General features: G+C 35.7%; 1 protein-coding gene across 3 annotated transcripts in view; it reads right to left on the reverse strand.

The window, feature by feature from the left end:
• LOC136843817 (opioid-binding protein/cell adhesion molecule-like) overlaps positions 1–27,157 on the reverse strand; it is a 470,379-nt gene that overhangs the window by 20,606 nt on the left and 422,616 nt on the right. For all 3 annotated transcript variants that reach the window (XM_067112602.1, XM_067112600.1, XM_067112601.1), the window contains 3 exons: positions 13,836–13,970; positions 9,419–9,552; positions 911–987 (listed from right to left, as the gene is read on the reverse strand). In XM_067112602.1, the coding sequence (XP_066968703.1) occupies positions 911–987; positions 9,419–9,552; positions 13,836–13,970 (346 nt within the window). The remainder of the gene's footprint in view (positions 1–910; positions 988–9,418; positions 9,553–13,835; positions 13,971–27,157) is intronic.

The following is a 27,157-nucleotide window of genomic DNA, read 5'->3' on the forward strand; positions in this document are numbered from 1 at the left end:
GCGCAATCTAGTTTTCTGTACAGCCGCTACAGCGCTATAATCAAGGCCACTGAAAATAGATCTAACTTTTGGTGGTCTCGTTATAATGCTGTACGAGCCGCGGCCCATGAATCTTTAACCACGGCCCGGTGGTGGCCTGTCCTATATCCTTGCCAGATGCACGATTATGGCTAAGTTTAACCTTAAACAAAGTAAAAACTACTGAGACTACAGGGCTGCAATTTGGTATGTTTGATGATTGGAGGGTGGATGATCAGTATATCAATTAACAGCCCTCTAGCCTTGGTAGTTTTTAAGATCTGAGGGCGGCACAACAGTTTTACAGGAAAATAAAACCCGTTCTAAAGACATCCTTTAATCTTGAAGACGCAAGAGTTTCGAGCCACACTAAGATAATCCTCAGGTGAATTCAAGAACAAGAATGCAGATAGGAAACACAAAAAGAGTAAAAAGAACAAAAAAAGTCAACCATTATAAAAAGATATGTACAGTATTAACGACACAGATCACACAAGTCCCACCAAACTGGCCATTTAATCTTTTAACAACATTAAAAACGCTAGCTGCTTTCAAAACGTTAGAAGTGATAAGACTGTCAAGTTTGTAACAACCATTGTTCATATTCATACAAGGGGTTACTTTAATAATAACAGACTCAACAATATTTCGTTTCTTCTGAGACTTTGCTTTATACAACATTTTAAATTTATTTCTCTTAATAGCAAGATAGTGTGGCTCGATACTCGTGTTTTTCAAGATTAAAGAACCTAAAAACGGGGGTCTTCATTTGAAACTACTCTCACGTACAGAGTGTAATTCATCCACACAATGCGCTTTTTCCTCGTACCTGGAGTCTCGCCTGAGCAGTGGGGAATTTTCAATAAGAGAGAAAGTCATCATTGCTGCTTACCTTCTGTCACAAAAACTATGACTGAGGCTGGATGTACATTAGGCGGCACGCAAGTATAGTTGCCAGAGTCCCACTGCCTGTTTGCAAAAGAAGATGATCGTTAATACTTCAAGGAATGTGTGCAAGGGACTAATTTACACTAAGAGTAAATTACATCGACTTTTTTTACCAAACTGTTACATCAAAAGGACTGTACACTGCTGCATATATTATATATATAATATATATATATATATATATATATATATATATATATATATATATAAAATATATATATATATATATATATATATATATATATATATATATATATATATATATATATATATATGTATATGTGTGTGTGTGTGTGTGTGTGTGTGTTTGATTTGTTTGTTTGACATCACGAAAATATAAAAACGTGATGACTATACGAACAAATTTTCAGCCACGAAGGAAGTAAAATAATGGAGGTGCTAAGTACTTTCGTTTTATTAAAAAGACATGGTCACAGTTGCTTTTGGGAGTACCATCGATGGTATTGATGATGAGAGCCATTCGCAAATAACTTACAGTATTCTTCATTAACTGAACATTTTTCGAGTTTCCTTAGATGGTAATTGAGTTTGTCATCTAAATTCCCGTGTGACGTATAATTTGTAGCGTTCTGAAAGCATTACATACATTTTTTAATTAAGATAAGGATGATTATTTTAGGATGCCGACCAGGCATTACTCATTATACTCTATGTTCAAAGATTACGTATACCCTAGTAATATATATATATATATATATATATATATATATATATATATATATATATATATATATATATATATATATATATATATATACATATATATATACACACGTTTATATACATACATACACTGTATATAATATAGTATATAATTACATATATATGTATATGTGTGTATTATATACTTATGTATATGTATGTTACAAGGATATACGTAATCTTTGAACACAATTAGAGTATATAAACAATGCCTAACTGGCATCCTAAAATAACCATCTTTATACTAACTTTAAAAACTTTAATCAATGTTTTCAGAACTATATAAATCGGTCACAAGGGAATGAAAAAGACGAATTCGATTACCAACTAAGAAAGCTCAAAAGAATGTTCAGTCAATGATGCAAAATACAGGAGGTTATTTGCCAGTGGCTCTTTACCATCGTAATCCAAAAATTGCGTAACTCTGGACCACAACAAAGACCTATACTTCCCGTCTGGTTTGGCTAAAGCGTTGGTAACATACGTAGAACGCCATTTACGGAAGTCTTCCAATATTTTTTTTCTTTATTTTGATTAAGGAACCATATTTTAGCCACAGATGTCCGTGGGCACTTTTGATAATTGTGGTCTAACGATGAAGATCTGATAGTGGAGCAGGTGAATGAGAATTTTGGGAAGAATCGTTCGGTTGACGATAAGGCATGACATTTGATAAAGAATGGTGCCTCATGATAAATTCTGAAGATTAAAATGCTAGCCATGCTAAGTTCCAATAGGATGGCCACTCGTGTAAGAAAAAACAACCATAAATCATAAAAACCGCTGTTTGTTTTCACACATTGCTCTCGGTTTATTTAGTTATTTATTTGTTGTTACTTTTCTTATTCCATACTCCTAGTTCACTATGAAACAGTTAACAATGAGCCACAAAAGCCATTCTGCAAGATAAAGCAACTATAAATCATAAAAACCGCTGTTTGTTTTCACACATTGCTCTCAGTTTATTTATTTATTTGTTGTTATTTTTCTTATTTCACACTCCCAGCCCACTATGAAACAGTTAACAATGAGTCACAAAAGCCACTACTGGCAAGGTAAGAATCTGGGTTGGAAGGGGCTGGTGAGAACTTTAGGAGACATTTACAAGGCCATCGTTTGCTCGTACGTAGTAGAGCCTCCTCTAGAACCTCTACGAAACCTCTCTTATATCGTCGACGCAGAGATATCTGTAACCAAACACAAAACACCGCTGAGGAAAGTCTTAGCCATTTTCAGAGGACCAGTTCCAAGCCAAATATGGCTCGGAATACAGTATGGGGATACTTTCCTACAGGTAACTATACACCAAGGCCTCTCAGGTGCTTCCGTTGCCAGCGTTTTGGCCATCACCATGACCGGTGCAGAGGACCTGTAATATGCCCAATCTGCGGTAAATAAAAACACGAGACCAAGAATGTCGGGATAAATGCAAGAGAGGGAACGTACAATCTCAAGTGCCACAACTGTTCAGAGCCACATCATGTTTGGTTCGAACATTGCTGTGCAAGACTGGCCCTCATTACACAGTTAAAATCAAAGACGCTCTCATTAAGATCGACACAAGCACCTGTACCTGTGCCGGTACCTCGGCAGTCAACATATCCACCAGAAACACGGCCACAGACAACCCGTGGAAGCAGCACCAGTTCGTGTCAACAGAAAGAGACACAAACCCCTCACTTCTCCCCCTCCTCATCAACCCCCCACCACATTCCTACATCCCGGACCCCTCCTCGTCCTCGGGAGCACATTTGGATGCATTATATCATATCACTAAGTTCCTAACTCAGGCACAACAGGAGTGTGGTACGTCCGACCCCAACGATTCTTTCGGTGAGCTGCATTCCACAATTGTTGGTCACTTTGATTGGCAGTTGCCCTGTTTCTCCTTCCTTTCCCTGTTTGGCCGCCTAACGTCTAACGACAAAATCTTTCAACTATCTCTCTGTCTTCCACATAAGTTGATAACCCTTTCCTTTTATAGACTTACTGAGATAGGATAAAAAAAAATTATACACTTACATTCTACAGTCCCATTTGAGGGGCAAACCCACGCCAAGTGTCGTTAAATACTCTGACAGCACACAGTTCTCCTCGAGAGACAAACATAGCCACACGTCTTCCCTCTGTCAAGGAGAATAAACCATTTTCTCTCTAATAAAACCTTTTCCTTTTCCAACATCGATCCCTACTCCTGAATATCGATGATTTTTACATCGAGTTTCCCGGGGTAAGTTAAATGTGGCAAGTAATCTCCGTAGTTTTTTCCATGTTTCCATTTTTTTTTACCTCTTACGATAACTTTTTCCAAGTTTTTTTACTCGCCATCTACGACTTGCCAGGATTCCCTACTATCACTCTTTCTCTAGCCTACTAACGGCACCTAAGGGTTTACGGGGGTCTGTAATCCTACCTGCTGAAAGTTTCATTTCACATGACCATTTTTCACTTGCATGCTATGCTTTGTTTCATGACCATTGTATCACTTCATATCATTGAATGACGGGTTGCTCTATGAGCAAGAGTCCGAGATGGCACAAAGCCCTCTCAGCCATAAGCCACACCAACAATCGAGGGTAGCGGTGGTGCAAAATGCTGGTCTCTGGAGCCTGAAAACGTGAAACTCTTGGCAGAAGAAACTCATTAACCAGCAAAGGCAATTAGCCAAGGGGTAGCAAATGCGATAAATGACCTAGGCAGATTAACTAGATCATTTATAGAAAGGTCAAATAAAAGAGTGCATGTCACTTACCACCAGAGCACAGTGACAACAAACTCTACTAAGCAACTCGGCATGGTTTTTAGTACTTTGAAGATCTTAGATCATAGTTGCTGTGGATTGGTATAAAATTTTCATATCTTCTCTTCTTAAAAAATATAATTCTAACTTGTGAACTTTCTTTGATATACTGATATGAAGATATTTTTTGTTCTGGAAAAGTAATTCAGATATTAGAAGTTTTTATATCAAGGTTGCAAATGAGCTTTTGTAGATAGTTTTTATATACAGGTTGCAAATGAGCCTTTGTAGATAGTTTTTATATAAAGACTTTTATAGTATTAACAGTATATTTGTGCGATTATATTACCGGGTGTTTCGAAATTAGAGGCCCCCCACCCCCCTCCACAGAACAAATGGAAAGTTATGAAGTTTTCTGCTATAGCCTATCTCCAAATACATTACAGTTTCTATTAAGCTATTTTTCATTTTACATTTCTTGTATTTTCAGACTGAGTGACGGAGTTAGATACAGCCATGGCTAACTACTCGAAGGAAATCAGATGGATTATCGAATCCGGGCTATAACCTTCAGAGAGGCCAGGGATGCTGGTGCATCCTTCATTTCACGTTCCTGGATAGCTAAATACATTAAAAGAGATGAATCCTTTGTTAAAAGAAACTGGAACAAAAATCCATATGACTGTCATCTTGGAAGGCCTGAAGTCCTTCCTCAGGAGTCACAAGACATCATAGCTGAGGCAGTGGGTAGACCAAGAAAGTCTTTACGTAAATTGGCGCTTGAACTAGAAACAAAAAGGGGAAAGATGAGAAGTTATAGTGCTGTATATCGTGAGTTGAAAAAATCTGGTATCAAGCCATTTCATGTTATCAGCAAGCCCAGCATCACTCAGCAACAGAGAGAAGACCATGCATGGTTTTGTGGTTCATTTCTTAAAGATTGGGATGAAGCTGACTTTCTCCATGTTGCCGCATCAGATGAATTCTTCATTTACACAGTCAGGAAACCTAATCATAAAAATGACATCATTTGGGCTGCAAAGTTGGATGATATCAGAGATGACATGCGCTATCGCAAAGTTGTGAAATTTCCTGAATGTTTGGGAGTTTTTCTCTGTTTCACAGCCAAACGGTTAATGTGGATCATCAAAGAAAACGGACAGTCATGGAATGGCAAATACTTCAGAGGAACTGTGATTACTGGTGGAGTATTTCCTTTCCTCAAAGATCCTGAAAATGTGTTATCTGCTGAAGAAGTGACATTTTTGCATGATAAGGCACCATGTTTCAAGGCTCTTCAGACACAGGAGCTGCTTCGAAACAGTGGTATCGATTTCTTCTCGTCAAATGAATTTCCAGGTAGCTCCCCTGACCTTAATATGTGTGAAAACATTGGTAGTATCTTAAAGGATCGTGCTGAAGCGCGCACAGTGAACTATGATGGTATACCAAGCCTCGACGACCTGCAAAGAGGGGTGACTGAAGTGCTCAGGGAAATGGAGTTTGAGTCTCAGCTTTTTTGCGATTTGCTGAAATCATACCCCTCAAGAATGCAGGCTGTGGTACAGGCAGATTGAGGCCACACAAAATATTAAATACTCAGAGAGAAACTTAAATAAATAGGCTACCTGTTCTGAATTACTTTTGTTTTTGTCCATATCAATTTTAGTTTATGCCGTAGAAGGGGGGGGGGCTGTAATTTCGAAACACCCTGTATATTCTTATTCGAATATCAACTAGAGTTCTTGTTCTGTTTCAGTTATCCATTGCTTAGCCCTCTTATTCCATTTTCTGTCTTTTCTGGAAAACGGGTTTTCAGGACGAGACACTGTTTGTTTTACTCCCCACTGACTGCGATTTGTAACTCGAAGGAAAATATTTTTCCACAGAATTCACCAAGCAGAAACTTTGAGGCAGAAAAAATACGTTAACACTAGTTTGAGTTTGTCATAACTATTAATGTATCATACAGTGGACTTCCCGATTCATGTATTCAGTATTGAAAAACTGGCTTTGTGAAGCGACCAGAGCAATAACCAGGACATATTTTTGCAGATACTTTAGATCACCATGCAGCGAAGGTAGAACAGTATATTCGTATGCTATAGTGAATTCCATATTAAACGATATTTGTGACTATTTTAAAAAACAATATAATAAAAAAATCGAGCCTGTGTGTGTGTGTAAGTCACACACACACACACACACACACACACACACACACACACACACACACACACACACACACACACACACACACACACACACACACACATATATATATATATATATATATATATATATATATATATATATATATATATATTCCTTAGTATACAAAGTACATTTTCCAGTAATAATCACTATTACTATTGTCAACAAACGACTAAAAATAATAACGAAAAATTTTAAACAAAAGAAACTGGTATGATTTTTGAAAGTTAATTCCTTCGTATCTTTTAATAATTCCTATAATACAGCACATGAAATAATTTTTACGAGTACGATGAAAAACATTCATCTATGCATTGTTTAATTATTATTCATCTTATTTCGCCCTGAAAAGAACCCGATAATTAAAACAAAAAGCTATTGCATTATTGTGATACGAATTTTTCCCGACAATGCCTTGTAAATTGGGCTGTTGTGCTAGAAAGCGAACCCCTTCCTTCTGGTAAGTGGCGGCTTTCGCTTTCTGAGAAGTGCGTCTTTAAAAAGCATTTGTTTATGGCGGCTTTTGAGCATTTCCAAAAAGTGCGTATTTTCTTTTTTTTCTGCTATTCAAAACGGCAGTACACTTTCCGAGAAGTTTCCTGATTAATGTTCTCTAAAAGTCCATTCATCAATTGTTTATCCTCTTCCTTTTAGAATTCATTTTTACTCTGCAGAACGATATGAATACGAGATGCAGAGGGGAAAAATGCAGAACTTTATTTCGTAAATAGTTAAAACCGAGGCATTCAATCACGTCGTGAAATATGAAAGAAGCTCACTCCACCGAAGTCAGTCTTATCAAATCATTTGCAGACACACCATAACAACCTCATTTTTGAAATGTTTTAATTAGCTTTTCAGATTCGGTTTACATCTCAATAAAGTAAAGACTACAAATCCACTTATTTACTTATAATAACAAATACATAGATATTTTTTAAACATGAACGGATGCTACGAAAGCTATTATGGAATACCAACTTTAATTTGATCTGGCCTTAATTGAAGAGTTCCATTATGACGTGTATATACATACATACATACATACATACATACATATGTATACATACATACATATATGTGTATAAATATTCACATTTTTTCACGAAACTGCGTTTTTACTTAGGAGCGGCGCTTGAAGGGCTGACTTTCCAGGGGTTGCTCGTCATATTATTTTTGGTGGATAACCAGTTACACAATCTAATGGGCTTTTTCTTAAAAGCAGTAAACATATTGTAAAAGTCTGCTTTAAAAAGGCCTTAAGTTACAAACAAACTTTTTGGAGCTTAGGCAATTAAAACAAAATCAGCCCCAGTTACCCCAGTGCACATACTGTATATGATTTATTCCACTTTTTGACAACACTCACTGTCGCTAGTAGCTTCATATATGAACAGAATAGAACATTATTGTTTGAAATACAAGTGTCTCTTCCAATATCGTATTAAAAATTTTATTATCAATGAATAATTTTGTATTGTATATTTGCTTGGAAAGGAAATCTTATAAAAAATTTTGTTATCTCATTATTTTTTATGCATGTAATATTTTGAAAACAATTTGTGATTGGTCAGGATATAATACACCACACAAAAATGAAGGAAAGTAAAGGGTGAAGGCTATCCTACAGAGAAAGACCTATAAATTTAAGCTGTGTTCAAATGAGGATACTGGGAGCTAGTGGGTTAGATCTTCACTAATCCTTTCAACAAGAGAAAAATGCACATTTTCAACTCCTCATTTACAGCCAGACACTTTGATCTACTTACAATTTCTCATGAACCAAGGAAAGATAAATTTTGTGTACATCCTATAGCTTTCAGTAAAACATGGACTTAATTTGTTTTCTACAGAATTTCTAAAACCTTTAATGTTGAGCATTCATAAATAACAGTTTCAATCTAGAATAATGTAAACATACTAAGTGCTCTTAATCGGTTTCCTTGGACAAGTTTTGAATGACCGTACTTCACTGAATGGATTATATTCTTTTCGTTATTATTTCACATTTTAAGAAGACTTTTGTGAATAAAAACAATGTAACTTTTAACATTCTCTTGAATGTTTAGTTTTTGATAATTACCTTTTGCAATTTATTTCACTTTTCTTTTTTTACTACAGTGAATGATGTTACACATAATTTTAGGCTGTGTAGGAGTACCTAATTCTTTTTGTTGAGTGAGATGAGTAAAATTATCCTCCGTCTTTCGTTTTAAATAATAAAAAATATTTGAGAAAGTAACATATGATATTAAAGAACATTTACAAAGACTGTTGGTTTAACACACTTACTGTTTCAGCAATGTATCACATAATTTTTGTTTTACAGTAATAATACTCATTTTAAGAGTAACAGCAAAATAATGTGATCTCCTCGACCACCTGAGAGAGAGAGAGAGAGAGAGAGAGAGAGAGAGAGAGAGAGAGAGAGAGAGAGAGAGAGAGAGAGAGAGACTACAATAAGTTAATGAGAGTGCTGTTAGACATCCATGTAATTGGCCTTTCATGTATTTCACATACTTCAGTGTCATTGTATGCTCATGACTTTCTTACAAGGAACTCCCGCGGTTTATTGCGTCACTGAAGTCTTGGAAACTAATTCAGAATTAAAAGAGCAAAATTCTATACATTAAAATTACTATTAACCATGAGTTAGCTTTGAAACGTGTACAGTAATATCCGGCAGTGCGTGCCTGCCGCGGAAAAAAGAATAATCTACGTAGTGAAATAAGAATTGGATTTTTAAAAGTTGACGTTTGTCTTTGAGATAAATACCTGGCGTCGGTGATGGTCAGCCGAGAGCTGGTCGTGACTTCCTTCTCTTCTGTCGTGACTTTAAGGCTTTCACGTCCAGTGTCGTAATTTACCATGACAGAGTTGTGGTACCAGAATACGAACGATGGCTGTGTCTGAGGATGAAAGGCATAATTATTTCAAGAGATAAAAACTAATAAACTAAATTTACCTTCATGTGTCATTTTACGAAGTGAACAGAAATTTCCATTGCACCTTTGAATGAACATATATTAAATGTGATTGTAATAACCACAATGCTCTCTTAACGTGTCGAATTCTTCACACTTTGGACACGCTTGTCACTACAAAGCCTTAGATCCAAATGCAAGAAATATGAAGTAATTCTGACATCCGGTAGCAGGATAAGGACCCGTAGGAATATGAAGAAATTCTGATGTCCGGGAGTAGGATTAGGTCTTGCCTCCAGAGTATCAGAATCCTGCTACCGGCGATTAGAATTACTTCATATTCTTTCATTTGGATCTAAGGCTTTGTGGTGTCAAGCGTATCCAAAAGGCGTGAAGACTTCGAGAAGTCAAGAGGGCATTATGGCTATTACAACAGCATATACTGTATATTCAGTAAAAAGTGACTAGTAGATTCTATAAATATACATTAGATGGTTAACAAATGGCCACATATGATTGATATTGTTTTTGAACAATATCAAACCTTCGACTACTTAAGGCTGGAGTTATAGATCTGGCATTTCAAATGGAATTAGTGCCTTTCACCTAAACATTACTTGACAGCTGTCGTCAGATAGATATATACTGTGTGTATATATTTATATATAATATATATATACATGAATATAAGAAGGCCCATAAAACACTATTTAAACGTTGAAACCATATATTTCGGGTACTTGCTTCTGTGCCCCTGTTCACTGGTAGAATATGGACAGGTGGAAAGTTACAATGGTATATATACAAAAACATAAAGGTGTGGCCTTAGGCCTCCGATGTTATGGAGGTGGCGTTTCTTAAGAAGGAGGAGAATGACCAAATTCCCTAGGGAATTTGGTCATTCTCCTGTGGCCTTAGGCCTCCGATGTTATGGAGGTGGCGTTTCTTAGAAGGAGAGAATGACCAAATTCCCTAGGAATTTGGTCATTCTCCTGTGGCCTTAGGCCTCCGATGTTATGGAGGTGGCGTTTCTTAAGAAGGAGAATGACCAAATTCCTAGGAATTTGGTCATTCTCCTAGGCCTTAGGCCTCGGATGTTATGGAGGTGGCGTTTCTTAGAAGGAGGAGAATGACCAAATTCCCTAGGAATTTGGTCATTCTCCTGTGGCCTTAGGCCTCCGATGTTATGGAGGTGGCGTTTCTTAGAAGGAGGAGGAGAATGACCAAATTCCCTAGGGAATTTGGTCATTCTCCTGTGGCCTTAGGCCTCCGATGTTATGGAGGTGGCGTTTCTTAGAAGAGGAGAATGACCAAATTCCTAGGAATTTGGTCATTCTCCTGTGGCCTTAGGCCTCCGATGTTATGGAGGTGGCGTTTCTTAGAAGGAGGAGAATGACCAAATTCCCTAGGAATTTGGTCATTCTCCTGTGGCCTTAGGCCTCCGATGTTATGGAGGTGGCGTTTCTTGAAGGAGGAGAATGACCAAATTCCCTAGGGAATTTGGTCATTCTCCTGTGGCCTTAGGCCTCCGATGTTATGGAGGTGGCGTTTCTTAGAAGGAGAGATGACCAAATTCCCTAGGAATTTGGTCATTCTCCTGTGGCCTTAGGCCTGATGTTATGGAGGTGGCGTTTCTTAAGGAGGAGGAGAATGACCAAATTCCCTAGGAATTTGGTCATTCTCCTGTGGCCTTAGGCCTCCGATGTTATGGAGGTGGCGTTTTCTTAGAAGGAGGAGAATGACCAAATTCCCTAGGAATTTGGTCATTCTCCTGTGGCCTTAGGCCTCCGATGTTATGGAGGTGGCGTTTCTTAAGAAGGAGGAGAATGACCAAATTCCCTAGGAATTTGGTCATTCTCCTAATCCTTAGGCCTCGATGTTATGGAGGTGGCGTTTCTTAAGAAGGAGGAGAATGACCAAATTCCCTAGGGAATTTGGTCATTCTCCTGTGGCCTTAGGCCTCCGATGTTATGGAGGTGGCGTTTCTTAAGAAGGAGGAGAATGACCAAATTCCCTAGGGAATTTGGTCATTCTCCTGTGGCCTTAGGCCTCCGATGTTATGGAGGTGGCGTTTCTTGTTAGGAGAAATGACCAAATTCCCTAGGGAATTTGGTCATTCTCCCAGGTTTTAGGCCTCCGATGTTATGGAGGTGGCGTTTCTTGGGAGAATGACCAAATTCCTAGGAATTTGGTCATTCTTCTCCTGACCTTTAGGGCCTCCGATGTTATGGAGGTGGCGTTTCTTGAGGAGGAGAATGACCAAATTCCTAGGGAATTTGGTCATTCTCCCTGTGGTTTAGGCCTCCGATGTTATGGAGGTGGCGTTTCTTAAGAAGGAGGAGAATGACCAAATTCCTTGGGCCTCCGATGTTATGGAGGTGGCGTTTCTTAGAAGGAGGAGAATGACCAAATTCCCTAGGAATTTGGTCATTCTCCTCCTTCTGCTGAAACGCCACCTCCATAACATCGGGAGGCCCAAGGCCAGAATTTGGTCATTCTCCTCCTTCTAAGAAACGCCACCTCCATAACATCGGAGGCCTAAGGCCAGGAATTTGGTCATTCTCCTCCTTCTTAAGAAACGCCACCTCCATAACATCGGAGGCCTAAGGCCAGGAATTTGGTCATTCTCATCCTTCTTAAGAAACGCCACCTCCATAACATCGGAGGCCTAAGGCCACACCTTTATGGGAATTTGGTCATTCTCCTCCTTCTTAAGAAACGCCACCTCCATAACATCGGAGGCCTAAGGCCACACCTTTATGTTTTTGTATATATACCATTGTAACTTTCCACCCGTCCATATTCCACCAGTGAACAGGGGCACAGAAGCAAAATGCCAAAGTATATGGTTTCAACGTTTAAATAGTGTTTTATGGGCCTTCTTATATTCATATTACACTGTAGTATTACAGGAAAGAAGACATTCATATATATACATATATGTATTTGTAGATATACATATATATGTGTGCATATATTTTATATATATATATATATATATATATATATATATATATATATATATATATATATATATATATATATATATATATATATATACGTACATACACATATATGTGTGTGTGTTTGTGTACTGCACATTCAGTTGTATTTTTCTCAGTCCCGAAGATAAAACATATGGATCTACTTCACTCTGAAAACGAAGGAGAAACAACAAAGGAAGTAATGAGATACAGGTCTTGATTTATCTGTACAATTTCGCCCTCCATCGGGCCTCTTCGGGGGAACTTATTTAGCAAAACAGCTGAAGAAAATTATATACCGGACATATGTTTACATTTGACTAGAAGGTTTACTTAAAATGAAAACAAATGAATATGTTAATGGTGTTTTCATCTATTACAAGATAACAAAACAGCATTACCTAGCACCATTTGTCGAAGAGAGAGTGTAACAATTTAATATAACTAAACAGGTGATTGTGTGAACAAGCAAGTCAATACATTGCATAATATGTACAGATTTTTCATTATAAGAAGAGCGAGCGGGTCTGCTTTGAATAAACCTGTACCGGTGTCTAAAATATTGTTTTCAGTATAGTGAATGCAGGATGTTTCTGTTAAACTTCCCTTGTATGAAATGACTATTTCTGAATACAAATTCTGATTTGTCCAATATAAAATTTATCACACCCATAAGGAATCTTATCTGCTATCCCGCTGACATACATAAGGCTGGTTCTTATTGAAGTACTACCTATGGTGTTCGGATGTGAAAATGCAATAACTAAATTAAGCAATTTCATGGATGGGTAACATGATCAAAGGTTGGTATGCATAGCTGACTGTATTGCTATTAAAGTTCGGAGTATCACGAGTGAAGTAAATGGACCACTTTGGTGTGAAAACTTTCATCTATATTGTGTACAGTAATATTATGCTGAAAGCCCACTCCATATGTATAATCTGCCTCGTCATAAAAAAATTTAATCACTATTTCATCTGTGCACGCTCTGCTTGTACGCTTTGTTTGCAGCTGATAGTAATATATATATATATATATATATATATATATATATATATATATATATATATATATATTATGTAACACACATATACATATATATATATATATACGTGTCTTGAACAAATGTATCTCCAAACTTCTGAATCTTCTGAAAAACTTTCAAGAAACGCTCCAGCACATTTTTTTTAGGTGAACATAGCATGGGAAAACAAGTCGTTGAATATGTACACAAGTCTCTCTTAAACAGAGCATACTGGTGAAAAGAATGTGATGTTATTTACCTGGTTTATATGACAAATAAGCGTGAGGGTGTCTCCCTCCTGCACGTGCCTCTCACCAGGCCCACTGATCACCGCGGTTGGCGTTTCCACGTGTAGATTCACGAACTGGGACAAAACTCCAGTTCCGGTGTACATCTGTAATATACATAGAAAAATTGACAAAATATTCCACTGGATGTTTGTTGCGATACGTAAATAAGTGAGTGATTATAACTTAATGTCAGAATAGAATAGAATATAGAATTTAGGCCAAAGATGGGACCTACGAGGTCATTCAGCTCTGAAAGGAATATTGACAGTAAGAAGGTTTGAAAGGTGTAACAGGAGGAAAACATCGCAGTTGCGCTATGAAACAATTGTCAGGAGAGGATGGAGGTACAGTAAAAGGAAATAAATTAGTATGAAAGGCAAATTCAGACTTCTCTAAGTATTAAGTACCATGAAACCACATGAATGGCAACTAAAGGTCATCACTCGTTTTGTACGATTAAAAGTATCCTCTTATACATACGTTAGGTCCTGAAATATCGTTGAAAACTCTCGGCAAAAGCCCAGTTTACAAAATTATAAATTAGGAATTTTTGTGGTTGAAGGGTCTGATTCCAATATCAATATCATAAGTCGAATGATCTTCCCAATGACTTTTAGGGTCAAAAAGATGAGTCATGTGATATTATGATTTGTTTGAGATTTACTATAACATTAATAATATTTTCCATTTTCAGGCATGGGGGTATCCGGATGGTGTGCCATTTACAAGATGTCACTGTCAGAGAAACGCAGTTCTTTTGTTAACCGCGACAGCAACACAAGGAGAGATAGATTTTTTTTTTTTTTTGGAAAATAGTTTGTGAATGGAATATAAACATGTTGATGCTTTCAGATAATATAATAGTACCACTTGAGAATAGTAAAAGGAAAAGGTAATAAAAAGCTGAAATTTCACAATATGATGAGCAACGGTCTCGAGGTGCAGCTAAGACTTTGGCCTGCAAAAAGTTATTATATCCTTATCTTTGTCAACTAATATCCAATTCCTTGCCAAAACTGACTAGAATTTATCAATCACACTCTGTCTGTCTACCTAACCATCTACCTGTTTTACTAACACATCGAGTATATATACAATGGTCAAAACAGGACACGCATCAAATACAAAACAAGTTAACACAGTAGTTATAACAAAAGAAAATTACTTGCTATGAGCATCTTTAAAATTATCTTTTTATATACTAAATATTACAAAACACTTATTGAATCACAAGAATCCTAAATCATAAACACTTGTTTAACGTTGCATACTAAATATTGTGAACTCTTGCTAAACTGAGTTGAAGGAACGGTTAATCCAAAACATGAACTTCATTGCTACTATGAATTTTTTCACCACCTGGAAAAAGGTTAATTTCACTGTTACATTTTCAGTTAAGGCAAACGAATAACTGCTGATCAATTATTACAGATTTTTCCAAACCAGAGTTCCCTTATTTCCCTTTATACTATACTGCCAATTTACTTTTAAATGGATCCAGTGCCATACTTCTTATCAGTTTATTACCTCAGCAATAAACTAATTTTATCATTTTTTATAACTACAAATATATCTTTATTCACGTTGTTTCCGAGTTTAAGTTCTGAAACGATTTATGACGATTCTGCCTTCCGTAGCTTATCCGTTTCCAGTGTCTTGTGAAAAGTATGGAAAGCAACATGCACATACTCAATTATTGTACAGTATCCTATTTACTTTGTATATTTCCTTTCAAGTATCTTGAATAAGTGTAAAATACCAGTAAAATACTTTATCGGATATATTGGAAAACCCATCCCAGTTTCAAGAAAGAGAGACTGAACTCACGTACACAGGACAAGTTTGTTCTCTTCCCTCTCTTGGTATATACTGTGCAATTTTAGATAACTTCGTCGACAGCAACAAAACATTCCAAGGTAATATATCTGGATAATTTTCTTGTTCCTTGCTTTATTACTATGAAATTATTTAATAAATGTTTTAATACAAAGAACCGACATTCAGTACACTTAGTTTTTGCTGAACCTGAAATATACAATGTTGAGCTTCAATCAAGTCAGAGGTCAAGCGGAAACGCTCTTGTAAGGAAAGGAAAGAAGGAAAGAAAAAACCCCGAAACCACCCCTCTCTTGCTTTCTTAAGTATCCTTAAAACTTTCGGGATACAATAATCCGATCGTCAGGGGCAAGACAGCAACACAAATTCATATAAACTTTTTTATTTTCCATTGTGACGAATTTACCTTTAGCTCACTTGTGCATCAGCTGTTATTTCTTTCAAGAATAGTCTTCTCTTTTTTGCTCTTGTGCTGAAGTTACGAAATAAGATTTGCACTATGCAGATAAGCGTGGGTTTCATTGTTCTCTAAGAATCGTAGTTAAAAATTCTTTTATATACAAGTGTATGTATACAGATACACACATACTGTGTTGTATTCACAGAGTGTAAGTTTACAGGGTACCGACTACGTTCTTAAAAAAAAAAAAAGGTTTGGTTAATGACAGGTAAATTAGAGTAGTTAACAATCGGTGTTATCCTTTGCCAAAATCTTGCTAACATGCATATCAGGATACATTTCTGCAAAATGGGGAGCATGAATGTGTTCCAGGAACTCGCTGAATGTACAAAGAAAACATAGTAACCCAACACTCATAAAATTTGATTTGATGTGATGCTATGAAATTTAGGCAGTCAAGCCAAGTACTGGGTTCCTTTCGACCAATCAGTGCTTAAGACAGGTAAAAGAGGGAGACTGGGCAGTAAGACTGAAGCACGGAAGCGGGATTGGAGGTGAAGTACAAGGCTAAAAAGTGGGCACAGCTACGGGCTGAAGGGACGCTGCAAAAACCCTTTGGTAATGCCTACAGTGCACCACGCGAGGTACACTGACAACACCATATCTCCCTACGAGGGAAAATAATTAAATAAATTAACGAAGAAAATTTATGTTTATCTTAAATTACTGAACATTTTGTCTAACCCACAATATGTAAAATTAATTTTTGAGCTCCTTAACCCAAAAGTACAAAGATTGCAATTTCCACTGAACCCTCATACACGTCCTACTGAAGAAAATGTAGAGGATGAAGATAATATTTCATCTCAATCTAGGTCCTCAAATGTCTTTCGTCCTCAGGTCACGCCCTTACAGCCTCTGAGCGGAGTTAGTTGTCCTAAATTACCTCACAGGGTACGGAAGTTTCCCAATTTTTTCCCAGCTCCCTCTACGAGTCGCATGACTCATATTTTGCGCGGGGGGGGGGTTGCAAGTCGTTCATCTAGCTCTCCTGAATAACAGACTACACACACACACATATACATATATATATACACATACAGATTTATATAAAATTTATATTCATGTACCTATCTATCGATCTGTATCTATCTATCTATATATCTATAATATATCTATATAATATATATATATATATATATATATATATATATATATATATATATATATATATATATATATATATATATATATATATATATATATATATATATATAAGAGGAGAGAAAGAAATGGCTGACTTGCCATGTGAAAATTTGAAAGCTTAAAGGAAGCATCCTTTAGCAACAGGGCGGGAGGAGGGGAAAGGGGTTGGGCTGATGGATTTGTTGGTACGGGGGGAAGGAAGATGAAAAAGTGCTTAATATGAGAGAGAGATGAAGAACTTCACGAAGTTAAGAAGAAGATTATCTGAAGTTCAAGCGGAAGGAAAGAGGGATAATGGTGCAAAAAACTGCAAAAAGAAAAATGCAGATATGCATAAATGAATTCACGACCAAATACAAATGAATGATGTACACGATTTCTCCTGTACTTAGAGAACGCAGTTTTCTGTCCAATGAATAAAGTCAGAGGGCTACAGCAATATTGAAGTATTATTATTATTATCATTATATTATTATCATTATTATTATCACATTATTATTATTATTATTCAGAAGACGCAACCAATTCATACGGAACAAGCTCACAGGGGCCACTGACTTGAAATTCAATCTTCCAAAGAATATGGTGTTCAGCTGAAAGAAGTTGCAGAAGATAATACGAAAAACAGAAAGAGATCAATTATTAGAAAAGAAAAGAAAAATTAACAAATTAATAAATAAATAGATAAAAAGGCAAGTAAATTATTGAAATACAAGGAGAATTGTTTTAGGGTCGTAATATGATACATCTTCATTTGAAGTTCGACAGCGAGGCACGTTTAATTTCAAGAGGACGAGAAAAATGTATTAGATATTTGAGAGCCAAAAGGAAACCCCTGAAGAAGGACTGATGAATTTTGACGGAAATGGTGTAAACACAGATCTCGTCTCAGTTTTGTACTTTGGGATAAAAGGTTTGGATGGTGGTGGAATGAGTGCATCAAGGGTAGGTAAGCAATCTGAAAGAAATGTAATGAATCAAGATCCGTATAATTCATACCTTTCCTGTGTTACGGACTGACTATAATACGTCCGTTCAACACAGCACACACAGAAACATATACATACAAACACACATATATATGTATATGTATATAAAATTATAGGTTTGTCACTAATTCACTTACACACACACACTCATTTCTTTGCAATATATATATATATATATATATATATATATATATATATATATATATATATATATATATATATATATATATATATATATATATATATATACCACAAATATTAGGCTACAAATGTCATTCAATATCCAACTGAATATACCTCAGGAATAGCATACCACCAAGGGGAATCATTGTTGATACGCGACCTGTCACCAGTGGGATTCGAACTGCCTACTGGTTGTGAAACGACGGCAGACAGCGACGATATTACCACTGCGACATCAAGGGAGGTATAAGTTGACGCCGACTCGGCATGAATTTTGCAGAATCGGTATCAATTGATACCTCCCTTGACGGGTAAGTGGTAATGTCGTCACTGTTTGCCGCCGTTTCACAACCAGTCACTAGTTTGAATCACACTGGTGACAAAGTCCATATCAGTCACATTTCCCCTAGTGGGTACTAGGGGATGTTATTCCCGAGGTATAATTCAACTGAATATTAAACGATATCTGTTGCTCGATATTTGTGAATATATATATATATATATATATATATATATATATATATATATATATATATATATATATATATATATATATATATATATAAAGCTGTGTAAGTGTATGCTGCACACGTGTAGACGAATAAATATTATTGATAAACGTATCCGCAAAGAATTGAAAAACACACAGAAACATCCAAACTTCATAAAGAACAAGTGTATGTTGAGCTTATACAATTAGACAGGAGAACAGACAAATACCTAAGGTTTTATTTTTGTCAACAATGACAAAAATGTTTGATGATAAAAAGAAAAACAGAAAAATAAAAATGGATAGTAAACAAGTTGAATGATAAACAAATATATACAGAAATGCATGTACAGAGCAGAACAGAGGCATATCTCCATATTCCTAAATAAGAGTTTTGAATAATGCAAACGGAACAAACAGTACCAGCTTCAGGTCTTCACCGAGGCAAAAGTAGATAAGCAATGGTTTCATCTAATAAAAATATTGGGATTTTATAGCAGCAGTAGCTGCTCTCTGATGGAATCTGCAGCCCCCACTTTCCTGAACTGGAAAAGGAGAGCGACTTTAAGCTTTTATAAACAGTATTGTTTATGCAGGTATGCCTCCAGATTCCAGCTGCACATTCCAAAACGGAAGAGCGAATAGTTTTATGCCTGCCCTCTCTCTCTCTCTCTCGCTCTCTTTCTCTATATATATATATATATATATATATATATATATATATATATATATATATATATATATATACACATACATACATACACATACATATATATATATACACACACATATATATATATAATATATATATTTATTTAGTATATATATAATGTGGAGTAAGGGAAATGGCACGGGTAATCAAATGGTCCAGGACCGAAACACAAGAGAAAGGAAAAGGAATAAAACCTAAATGAAACGACAGACATGCCTCCCAAATCGAAGAAGAAAGGGTATGAAACTTCGGAAAACAAGAGCAGGAGAAGATTTCCACATCTTGACCGTTGGAGAGAAGCATTCACTGAACCAAGTAACCGAGGTAATCCCACATAGCAAATGTGGGAAGTGGCGGCCTGCCTGGTTTCAGCAGGTAGCTAGCGAGGTGGAGGAACTGTTTTATTGAGCCTAACAGCATAAAGGCCGATAAGTGAGGGATAGTGAGAACGTCGAGAAATGAGGTGAGATAAGAGGGGAATCATTGATTATGCGAACTGCCTTAGACTCAGTTCTATCGAGTTGAGTTTGCAGGTGTTGCAGATCGCCTTGCATTGGAGTGGTACCCTAGAAAAAAAAGGAATAAACAGCAAACAGACGAGGATGACACAAGATGAATCACCCAAAATTTGAGAACAAAAATCCAAATAGGGATGGAAAAGTCCTACAGAAAGTTTAGATAACTGAGATGGGGAAGAATTGCCGGCATCTAAACATAACTAAATTTTTTCATGGTAGATTTAGTGATGTAAATTGTATGACCTTCCAAAAGCAAGTTGGAGGCAACCTGGACTCCCAAAATACATGGTTAAGGGTGTGGAGACACCATCACCCACCTTTTGAAGGTTCACTCAGCTAAAGTGTTCATCGTGGTTAAATGTTGTGGTGCTCAGCTCATGTTTTCTAAGTCTGTAAATTGATCCTGACCCAATAATGTGACAATACAACCATCCCTTGGCTAAACTTATTTTTCTTTTTTACTTTGATTATATGTTCCCATTCTCTGTTCATACTCTTTCATTTGTCTATCACGTCTACAGCACCTCTTTAGTAGTTTCTCGGCTGTTCTCACAACTTGACATATATAAGTAATTAGTATTACTTAGTAATACTTCAGGGGAGGGAGACTATTTTTGCTAATGTTATGGGCAATTCATTCCACTAATCTAACCTAAGGCCGACAAAAAAAATGCAGGAATTTAATCCCAGAGAAGTGACAGCAGTGTCTCTTACACGACTGAATAATTTAAGAAGTTGACAGACAGTTCCGAAGCATGTCTGCGGAAGGACAGAGGCAGTCTTTAAACCATGCAGTCTGAGAGTAATTACTATTTTTTCAAGGTAAATGAGCAAGAGAGAACCTGGCAGGAGCAAGAGGTTACCTAAGTAGAAGGATTCTTTCCTTTACCCCAACAAACACGCATCCCTGGAAGTCAAGCGATTACTAGCGAAGGATGATTTGAATACCAAAGAGGATTTGAGTTTGACCTTTCTGGAATCCTGACTAAGAAAGGGATACCACTAGGTTGTCACCAAGTGTCGATGGGGGGGAAAGGAACAAAAGATTAACTTGAGGAATCTAAGAAAATTGTTCCCATGGTCATGGTGCCCTTCACAGAAAAGCGTCTGAGATGGTATCTAAGTGGGAGAGACACACGCATCCTTGAGAAAGGACAGAGGATCGATGGGAACAGAGAAGGATGGACTAATTATTTCATCCTACAGAACAGGAAGGCAACTGGTGAAGCAACCCTGATATAAGAAAAATACTCAAGAAATGAGCATAAAAGATAAAACTTTATAAAACGACAAAAAAGAATTATGGCATTTATAAATAATCCTAATTTTTAAAGCGACGACCTAGCATTCCAATTCAGGCGATATCTCCAAGCCAAGACTGAAATAACCTGAACATCTAGAATACAGAATATTAACAAAGGCAGAGGTTCAATTCCGTGCTCTGGAAATTGATGCAACAAGCACAGTTTGCAACAAATTATTTCGATTTATCACGTTGCCATTTGTTGCATATATATTGGCTATGTGAATTCCTTATCTCCAAGCCTTTGGGTAACAAAAAAAAGTCTCTGTAACTCGATAAATTGTAACTTGATAAATCAGCAATAAACAGTCATCGTTTCATAATATCTGAAGCAACCAACTTGACATCCCATTTTACTTTTAAAAACAAGAAAAAAAATTGTATACCTTAATACTGAGGGATATCAAAGATCATCATTAAAGGTGTGTTTTCAATGCATACCTTTAAGAAAGGCTTTAACACATCATCAGTTTACGTTTGACCTCGTTCAGCAAAATTTTGGAAGCGGAGGTCAATCATGCTTAACAAGCAAAACATCGTACAAGGCCAGAAATAGGATTTTACTGATCTTTCCTGGATTTTTTCTTTCCGAAGCAATTCGCTAAACGTACTGTATCTTTTGCTAGATACTTGAAAATACGTCTGGATACAATACTTCTATCTTACACTTATCACATCTATGAAAACTATTCTTAGGTACCATATCTAAATTTGAGAAAATTCGAACAAAATGCAAAGAAATAAAAAAAAAATATCTGTATAACAAACTGTAAGATGCATGACCACATTCTCTGTTCCATGAACAATAGGCTATGGGGCATGTGGTGTTTTCCTACAGATCCACCTGAACTACGGACTTGGTTGTCTTCAAATCACGACTGGTTTTCTTCTGTCGACAACACGTTTTAAACTTTTATTTATTTATTTTTTCAAAATCTTTTACTACCTCAGACTGAGAAGGAGAATCGAGCAGGTTCTCGAAGGACTCTTTTTGTATATATTTTTAATAAATATTTATACTTACACCATTGACACCATTGTGAATTTCTTCACTATTTCAGTGACTCATTGGTTACGAGATTTTTATGATCCACTAATTCTTATTTAGCAAATAGTTGTGAAGATCATAATGTATAACACCGTATATCAAAGGCTGCACTAAAATCAAGCTGAACAGGTAAGGGCTCAATCTGTTGTAAAATTGCCTTTGGGAGTAAAAAGTCAAACCTGACAGGCCATTACAAGTGTCTTCTGCAATTGCTTCCTATAAGGGATAAAAGAATAACTAAGCAGATTTAACTGGAAGCAGAATTAGAAGTATGGAAACTACCCCTTATTTACGGAGATCACCGCACATACTACCCTATTGTACCTTTGAAAAAGGTACAATAATACATGAGCACTTCTCATTTGGAAAAACCCTTGTAAAAACAAATAATGGAATGACAGAGCTTTGGAGACAGCACTGCAAACATATTTTTAAAGAACACTGCGGAAAATATCTTGTTCTTCTCAACCTCACAAGAGTCATCAGGTAATGGTTGATCACTTGACCAAATGCAGTTTAGAGTTTAAATACTGTAAACAGGTGGAATGCAATAAAAATATCAGTCGAGTAGAATTAAATTAAATTATATATATATATATATATATATATATATATATATATATATATATATATATATATATATATATATATATATATATATAAACACTGTATAACACACACACAAACACACATATATACAGTATGTATATATATATATATATATATATATATATATATATATATATATATATATATATATATATATATATATATATATATACATATATATATATATAATATATATATATATATATATATATATATATATATATATATATATATATATATATATATATATATATATATATATATATAAATGATCTTCCATAATTCTGTTCACGCTCAAAGTAGCATCCATCTTTCCTCAACTGTAAATTTTTGGTCTCAGTGATTACGTGAATGTTAGCCCAATGTTAAATAAATATTTTACTAACAAGAATCATAACTATGCAGTATATGGAAAGAATAAGTGAAACAAGGCACTCGGCATATGCACCTTCGTCAAACATTTTGATGTGAATATACATTTACTTTTTAGAAAATAATTTTTGAACAAAATTTCACACAGAACAGTCGCACATAATATGAACACAAATTTATGAATGCATTTTAGAAAATAATTTTCTAAACAAAATGTCGCACGGAATATTCAGTAAAAATACAAAAGAGTATTTCTGGTTTACAACGGTGGATGTAACAAAGACGCAAATGGAAGCAAGAGAGAATGAATTCCAGAATTTACACTTTGCGAAATCATTTGACAGGAAACAGCGTGAACGGTTAGTTTGTGTTGTAGCGAAAGATACACTGCGAATCACGGAAAATATTCATCATAAAACATTCTCATGCCATCAAAAGACTCGAAACAAACAGAGCAGGAGTTTATAACGAACAGGTCTTTCTGGATAAGCCGATTCAAGACCGTCTTGCTTTCATATTTCGAAATGAACTCGAATAAACGTTCCCCGCCGTGAAGTTCATGCAAATGCTTTTAACAATTCCAGCTGTAACAGTTTCTGTCGGAGGGCCATTTGCATCTCCGCCAGGAATCAAAATCTTTGCTGGGGAAAGAATGAAAATTAGGTGGTTCGAAGTAACTGCCACAATTGCAACCGAAGTGCACAAAGTTCCACTTGCAACGTCTGCTAAAAGATGATCGATGGTTTTTGCTAATAGCAAATGTAAAAGAACGGAATTCGTCTGTTAATACAACCGTAATGAAACAGCTTTATTTAGCACTGCACATTAGTATACATTTCTTTATACAGTTGTGATGATAATATCAGTCGACAATTTACTGTTTTAATGACCACTGCCACCAAAAGCATTAAAGCATGTCAAGTACCTTGCATTAACGGTAAGCTACGCAGAACATTAGGAACAAGTTACTCAAATAATTTAGGACACTTATTGTTGCTTTATCTCTTTTGGGACTATTTTCCCTTACTTGTTCATAAATCTTTACTAGTTACCAACGGGAATACTTATCTTTACCTGATCCGAACACTATTTGCGTGTTACTGATTCAAAGCTAGAGATATTAATTTGCCCTAATAATGTTTTATAAAAGTAAGAGACGAACGCTGTATTCAACTTTTATAAGCATTACAGTTTCCTCTGTTTTCATTATTTTCTCTGCATTTATGTTTGCATTTTACTGTAATATTTAAAAACAAATAAACTGGTGTAATGTTTATATAATCTAAAAAGTGGCTTTCTTTTAAATGGCGAATAACTAAATTTACTTAAGTATGTCAACGAAAAAAATATCCCTTTAGTCACCCATAATTACATCCTCTCTAGATTATGTCCAATGAAAGAAAACGAGTTAGAAGTAATACTTCGAAAGAATAATAATACACCTACACTCGATGGGATTCTACGCGAGGCGAAATTTAACCCCGGAGGGTAAAGAATTTTTTCAGTCTTGTATAGACAAGGATTAAAAAACAGTTAGTCTTTTATACAATCGATTATAGTTTATATATTTTTTTAAAAGGTTATCGTGTACCAAACGTAGCTAAAATTTCTGTTTACTTTTTTTAAAGTTTGCTAGAAAATTAAAGGTCATATAAATGTTCTTGAAGAACTGAATATTTTACACAGTCCGAGCTAAATGTACGTGAGTGCTAGATGTCGACAAAGTATATTTTTAAACAGAAACCTCCGTTCTCCAGTCAAGACACTAAACTGGCAGTTACTTCCGTGAAGAAATAAGGTAAATAGTTCTTAATGAGTCTGAGTCCTTTGGAAAAGATATACTTTTCGTTTCTTGAATATCTCCAGAAAGTAACAACTTCTTAGTGCCCTGGGCTGTGTATTGCATACAGTGGTCACTCAGCGCTAATAAGGTCTTCATCAAGCGTCCTTTTGACATTTTAGTTCAGTCTACAGTTTACCGTTTCAATGCAGTTACCCTTTAGGTGGTATGACTCAAAAAGGTCTTTTGAATCACGGTCACGATGGATGTGAACCTACCCCAGGGGAAATGTTCACTGTTAATTTGACTGTTTAATTAGGGGCTTTATAAATGTCATTTCTGCAGTCTAATCTTGGGCTTATGTACAGAAATTTTTAACGTGTCCTTATAGATACATATTTTCAAAAACTACATTTTATCTTATGTGTCATTTTTATTAAATATAATATTTGATTTACTATATTTAGTGTATCGGCTAGTAATTACAGATTTCTCAGAGTCTGCACTAGTCTTTTTTTTTTTTTTAGATTCTTTTCAACTAAATTATTTACATTCATATCCGTCCATTTTTGGTTTAATTTTTACGACGATCATCTAGTTATTTACATCCCACTTCGTGTTTCTTTTTTTAATTTAGAATATAATACTTTCAACACCGTTGGATACCAAGCATAGTAAAACTGCATGCCATTAAAAAATACGATGTACATTATATTTTTCTCATAATTCGTGGTAGTTTGAGAGGGTGCACACTAAATAGGTTTCAGATCACGGCCTTTTACGTGCTCTTGACTATTTTTTAGTCCACAATTTAATTTCAATTTGTGCTTTCAATGTTCTACAAGTCAAGTGACTGTGACATTATTTTACCCATCGCCTAAGATCCTTGGCCAAATCTGTCTATTCAAGGTGTTGTTATTTCACTATCACACCAAGGTCCAGGACTATCATTGCAAATTGACCACTATCAACGCATTCACTGCAGAGCTAAATGGCATTTCAGCGGAGTGTATTTCTATTTAAAGCTAGTTTATGAGTTCATTATTCTACTATTTCAGCAATTTGCAATAAATATGGCAATTATGATGTTAGTCTATCCAGTCCTACAGACTTATTCTCTTTACCTACTAGGGTAAATTTTATTTTTAGGTATACTGTAAATCATTTACAATACCTTCAGGATAATTTCTGCAGTCTCAAATCTCATTTTGGAAACCTGTCGACATCTTAATCTTAACATGCATTTTTTGTTTTATCAGATAATACACATTCTGATGCTACGTGGTTTTAAAACTTGTTAATTATTTCTGTACGAGTTTCTGTTTCTAATAACTGATCTCCTCTTTCTGTATTACCTATGACCTTCTGTTACTTCTTTCAAATGACACAATCTTTGGAAGCTTGAATTTCACAATCTTTGGAAGCTTGAATTTCAAGTCATTGGCCTTTGAGGGCTTGTTCCACATGAATAGGGTTCATCCTCTGAATAATAATAATAATAATAATAATAATAATAATAATAATAATAATAATAATAATAATAATAATAGTTTTTACCGATGTTAGTAGATAAATTTTTGTTCTTCGTTTCCCTTTTCACTCCTACTCTACCACTGCCAAATAATTTTTCAATGTCTGTGACTGTTCCCTTAGCCTTTCAGCTGCAGTACCGAATCTTTCATTTTTTCCCCTTTTTCCAACCCGTTTATCTTCTGATTGATGTCTTCTCCTTCTATTATTTAATGATTACACTTTAGGGGGACCCTTAATTTCCACTTCTTTGATAACGGTTGCATGGCATGCATTGAATTTTGAATAACGCACTTTTCCGTAAGGGGGAAAATG

The sequence above is a fragment of the Macrobrachium rosenbergii genome, chromosome 12, assembly GCF_040412425.1.
Source record: "Macrobrachium rosenbergii isolate ZJJX-2024 chromosome 12, ASM4041242v1, whole genome shotgun sequence".
Classification (NCBI taxonomy): domain Eukaryota; kingdom Metazoa; phylum Arthropoda; class Malacostraca; order Decapoda; family Palaemonidae; genus Macrobrachium; species Macrobrachium rosenbergii.